Genomic DNA, 6,000 nt, shown 5'->3' with positions numbered 1-6,000 from the left:
TTATTATTATTATTATTATTATTATTATTATTATTATTATTATTATCCAGGGTCTGGGTTTGATGCCTGCCTTGGGTCTGTGTGCATGGAGTGCATGTTCTCCCTGTGTTTGGTGGGTGTGCTCTGGGTACTCTGGTTTTCTCCACAGTCCAAAGACATGCAGATTAGGTCAATTGGCGTTCCCAAATTGCCCATAGACTGTGAATTCATGTGTGTGTGTGTGTGTGTGTGTGTGTGTGTGTGTGAACGGAGATCCTTCCACGGATATAAATATGGAAATAAATACAATGGTCACCATGGGCCTCCACGGTTGGACTACAGAGATCTCTATATGGGTAGATGGAAAATATGGTACTCAAGAAATTACTCGTAGTGACCGCTAGAGGGGGACATTACATAATTTATGTGCATCAGTCTTTTTTGTACAAAATTAAGCCATTAATAATAATAATAATAATAATAATAATAATAATAAATACAAAGTCTTATTTTTCTTCTGTCCTATAATTCTGTTTCTCATCTTTCACTGTCATTCTCTCTGCCTCCCCCCCCATATTTTACATAAAACTAATTACGTTAGAAGCATATAGCAAGGCTTTGATAGCCGTATATGAAATGATTGTCATCTTTGATGAATGGCTTAGCGTGCACACTCATGAGCACAAGCATCATGTTAATGACCATGTCTGCCTGCTTTTCCTGGTAAATAATCACACACACACACACACACACACATATATATATATTTATTTATTTATTTTTTTTACATGGTACAATAGTACTTGTGTAAATTTAAGAGAAATTTTTTTTTGGGGGGGGGAATTTATAGTTCATAACTTATTAAATAAAATATAATATATGTTGTAGGGTTTAATAATATTAATAATATTATAATGCATATTGTAATATATTTTAGTATAACAGTCACTCTAATGAGGGTTATCTAAATATATTTATAAATGACTAAGTTAAATATATATATATATATAAACTTAGTCATTTCTATATAAACTAATGTACAATTCATGAAGATGAAATAAGTAAATACCTTTGATTATGTTGAATAACTTTTAATCTAAAGGTGCTTACTGGTAAGAAAACTTGCATCAATGTTTATTTTAAAAGATGTTTGGGATTAGTGGCTAAATAATGTAAAAAAAATGAAATAAAAATGTATATATATTTCTCAGTTTGATTGACAGCTGCGTCATCGTGTCTGACCACGCCCCCTCCCCTGTGTGCTCGGAGCGTAACTGAGTGTCCGCGCGCGCTCCGCTCAGTGCAGCGTTCCAACCGGGACAGACGCGATAACACGCACGTATAGAAATATACATATTACACACATACACACACACACACACGCACGCACGCGCGCACGCAGAGAGAGAGAGAGAGAGCGCGCGCGATTTTCTAACAAATAAACAAGAGATAAAACAGACAGAGAGAGAAGAAAGAAGAGAGAGAGAGAAACTGGACCGAGAACAGAAGAGGAGAGTTTTGCACATGGCCGGGATTATTTACTCCCTGACTTCAGTTTTATTTGGGATTTCCGCCGGTATCAGCACCCTGCAACGGACTTACCCTGCAAACGAAGGTAATCAAATAACTCTTGCACAGGAACCTGGGCAGCTACACTACATTACACAGAGTTAACACCTGCTGGGTTTAATTAATTAACATCTGCAACTTCAATTAAATATATAAAGATGTGTGTCCATCCACTTATCTAAAAACTTCTGTAGTCCAACTAGGGACTGAGCCACTGGTGATGACCAGTGTATTTATTCCTATTCTACAAGCATGGTAGGAGCTCCAGTCAAGAGTCACACACTATGGGCAATTTAGGAATTTGCCGAATCTGTATGTCTTTGGACTGTTGGAGGAAATCGGAGTACCCTCTGTGGAAACCCACCAAGCACAGTGAGAACATGCAAACTCCATGCACACAGACCCTAGGTGGGAATCGAACCCGGACCCTGGAGGTGCAAGGCGACAGTGCTAATTGCTACGCCACCATGCCACCAATAATAATAATAATAATAATAATAAATACTCCTAAGAGTTTTAAACTGCATGCATCAGCCAATAAATGCATTCAGCAGTACAGGATACAGTATAGTGTAGCAGCAAAACAGTGCTTATATTCATATTGTAGCTTGCAGGACAGCTCTAACAGTGGGATAAAGTAAAAAAAAAAATTAACTGTATCCCTTCTTCCTTGGAATAAACATGTGTAATCAATATTACTGTATTTTTTTATTATATAAATATTATTTATCCACTTCATTGTGCCAGTTTTGCATGAATGCTGCACTGGTTAATGCCACAGTTATCTGCGGCTGGCATCAGGTTAGTGCACATAATGAATCGCCTAACATGGTCTTACTTAAAAGAAAAAAGTGCTGTTTCAGTCTTTTTTCCTTTCTTTGTAGTAGCAGTAAGAGTGGCAGCCAGATGATATAATCTGTCCTTTCATGTTAAAGTGTTTCCTTTTTTAGGCAATATACAGTATGTAAAGAATATACGTCTTTTATATTAACATAATTGTCATTATGACAAACATCGAACCCTTGTCACTTAATATACTGTTAAGACAGTTCTTTTCACTCTTTTTTAATTGTGGTCACATTTAAAGGCTTTGTGTAACACCCGCCAATATAATATTTTGTGTAACAGCCCACAAACATAATAAACCACTAACATAATGCAATTCTGTGGCTCAATCTGCAGCTTTTTATGTAATAATCCCACAAATGTAATTGTCCTGCAAGTGAAATAGGCATTAAATTTGCAGGGATTTGTTACATTTGTGGAAAGTGTTGAGGGATTTTTTCATTAAAAGCTTCAGATTTGCATTTTGTTTGTGAGCCATTATTACAGTGACGGGTCTTACAGCATGTCAAAACATCCTTGTCGTTTAAATGAAATGCAAGAATTAACTGACTGAGAGATGTGAAAAAAATTCTAAAAAACATGACATGATATATATGATAAACACTAATTGCAAGACTACTGCATGTTGATTTAGGGTTTTTTTGTATAAAATGTTATTACCACTTACTATATTATGAAAAAATATCGTACCAGACACTTAATAGGGGAAATAGTTTTCCCAAAATGTTCTTTTTTTGTTTGTGTTTAATTTGGACCTCGCCAAACCTCACCCGGCACCCTAGCCTTGGTCTTCCGGTACATGAGACAGATCTATTCTCGGTTGTTCTTTCTGTACCCTCAGGCTTCTTACTGTAATACAGAGTCCTTAATACAACATACCAAATTCACGGGTAGATTTCTTCCTGTAATCTGTCTTTTAAGTGTTTTTTTTTTTTGTTTTTGTTTTTTTTAACTTTCTTATCTCAGTTACATTGCTGGATTCAAGATCCGTGCAGGGAGAACTGGCATGGGTGGCGAGTCCGACGGAAGGAGGGGTGAGTACTAAAGAACCAGTTCTCTCTCTGTCTCTCTCTCGTGCTCTCTCTCTCTCTCTCTCTCTCTCTCGCTCTCTTTGTCTGATGGGAATTCAGATAGCTAGGTTACTGCGACAAGCATCAGGTTTCCTAAATAGTGCAAGGAGACAGAAATGGCCTTTGTTGGGAAACTTTATCCCTCAACTTCCAAAAAGGGGGAGACTTGGCAACACTGAAACTGTGAGCGGTTCCGTGTGTGTCTCTGAAAGAACGGGGCTTCAGATCTCGGAGGTCACCGGGTTCTGTCTGATAGAGTATGCTTCCTCAGTCTTACTGCTTTCATGCCCACTTTTTATGCATACCTTCTTCCCGAGCCTTCAATTCCGATGGTGAAAGAAATGGTTGGCGTCTGTGCCAAATATTCTCTTGAGAAATAGCCCTCCTCCAAAGAAGGGCGATCAGACTCAAGGTTAAAATAAACCACAATAAGTTAACCTCTATTGCCATTAATACCGCTGCTAGCCATGGACATGTGATCCAGTTCTTATGGAAATGCTTTGTTGGCTATGCTCTGTGATCACCTGTGTGACTGACAGCTCTTTGGCAGCGATGGTGGGAGGGTATTCAGCTCCAAATACGGCCAATTAGCTTCTTTCTCTTCCTGGACCGCTATCTGTGGACAGGGGCACTTATCAGTAACTCGCTCCATTGGCCCTTAATGCACACAGGACAGGAGAGAGCTGCACACATTGAATTACTCGCTCAGATTGGTTTTCACGACCATTGTCTCTTCATTGCTCAATTTGCAACGTGATTTAGTGCATAATCTGCGGAGATTATTTATCATAGTACAATTTCAGGCTGGACACATGACCTCTGTGCTATATTAGTACAAAACCAGAGTGTAAAGCAGTCTCCTCTACAGTGCCTGGAAATAGCTAATTATCTGCTATGAATAAACCAGTGAAATAACCAAAATAGGCAGCATCTAATCAAACTTTCAAATATGTTAGTCAGGTTACCAAGAAACAAAATAACCCACCAACCAATAAAATAATTAATAGTCTGAACATCAAATAAAATCAAGCGAAAAAAAGCAAAAAACACTGCCATGGACTCCGAGTCCCAGCAAACATGTTCAAACTCACCTGATTACTGATTACAGCCATAGGATAAAAGAAACTTGTGCCACACACTCTCTGTAAAAATCTATAGTCTGTGTCAGTTTCTGGCAGATTGTTACCAAGTCTCATATTCCCTCATAATAAGTTTTTATGGTTTCCTGTCCTTTCCCAGTTCGTGTTGTCCGATCATTGCCTGTTTTCTGTTTCTAATTTAGATTCATGTCTTCGTTTTGTTTGATGTTTTTTAAGGTTTGTACTATCTGTGCTTGTGTCTTCACCTCTGCTGGTGAAAAAAAATCTACAGATAAAATAACCAGTTGAGAACCGAATCAACAGACAAAAACAGACAAAAGAAAGATTTGATCAACAAACTTGTCAACCAAACAAGAAATAAGAAAACCAATCAAAAAGACAACCAAGTCAAACAATCTACACCAATCTACAGATAAAACAACCTGTTGACGACCCATACAATAAACACAAACAGCTTTTTCACAAAACCAGTGAAAACCATTTAACCAGTTAACATAACAATCTAACCAGTTAACTATTGAGACAAACAAGAAACAAAATACCCAACTGACCAACTAACAACATAATCAACCAAAAACAAACTAAATCCAGCAGGTTAACAAAACGGTCAGGTTATCAACCCAAACAAATAAACAAAAAAAAAAAAAACAGGCAACCAGCCAGCAAAATAGTAAACGACAGACCAATAAACAAAACTGTGTGTCCATAAAAAGGATTTAATGATTTTATTATGGCTAAACTAGGTAACTCTCACCTGGAGAATTACAGGGCTGCACAATTAAAAATATAATTAAACTTGTGATTGTTTGAGAGGTATCATGATTGTAAATATAATTTGTTGGTAACAGTGATTATGGTAATTCACATGGGCTCGGTGTGGAAATGCCTGATTGATCAGACTGCATGAACACCTGCGACCTGCCAGAATGCTCACAGCATGCTCGGTTCACTTCCAGAGCCGAATAAAACAAGCCTGGCTTCATGATCAACCAGTAACATAGCAATGCACGTAGTTCACATTTCCTCTTTTTTTTTGTTTATGTAGTCTTGCGTGTAAGGGTTAGGTGGTGGTGCGGAAAATCTTTGTAAATGTCATATTGCTTTTGAAAGATTACAATATATTCTCTTGTCCATCAACTTATTTTTTTATGGGTTTTTTTCTAAAACTGTGATGGTCGACAGTACAGGATTGTTTGTATTAATTGAAATAACTGACCCCATTTTTTTAAAAAAAAACACACACACAAAAAACAAAAACACAAACAGCACCTTATAATAGGCCACAGTGTTACTCCGAGGCCTGTTTCACCTCCGACTGTGTCACACATTTATAAAGTCCCTTAGAAAACCTTGTAGAGGAGCTACTCTCATCTCTTAATTCTAGATAAACACTGCAGTGTGTAGGCATGGCAGGGAGTTGTATAATTTACATATTA

General features: G+C 37.5%; 1 protein-coding gene across 3 annotated transcripts in view; it reads left to right on the top strand.

Annotated features, from left to right (window-relative positions):
* The first annotated feature begins 1,395 nt into the window (after positions 1-1,395).
* epha4l (eph receptor A4, like) overlaps positions 1,396-6,000 on the top strand; it is a 49,203-nt gene continuing 44,598 nt past the window's right edge. For all 3 annotated transcript variants that reach the window (XR_008361330.1, XM_053507063.1, XM_053507064.1), the window contains exons 1-2: positions 1,396-1,594; positions 3,361-3,428. Coding sequence is in view for 2 of the 3 variants with exons in the window: in XM_053507063.1 (XP_053363038.1) it covers positions 1,504-1,594; positions 3,361-3,428 (159 nt within the window). In the remaining variant the exon portion in view is untranslated. The remainder of the gene's footprint in view (positions 1,595-3,360; positions 3,429-6,000) is intronic.

Source organism: Clarias gariepinus, chromosome 11 (assembly GCF_024256425.1).
Source record: "Clarias gariepinus isolate MV-2021 ecotype Netherlands chromosome 11, CGAR_prim_01v2, whole genome shotgun sequence".
In the NCBI taxonomy this organism is placed as follows: Eukaryota; Metazoa; Chordata; class Actinopteri; order Siluriformes; family Clariidae; genus Clarias; species Clarias gariepinus.
This window is presented reverse-complemented; position numbering and strand designations above follow the sequence as displayed.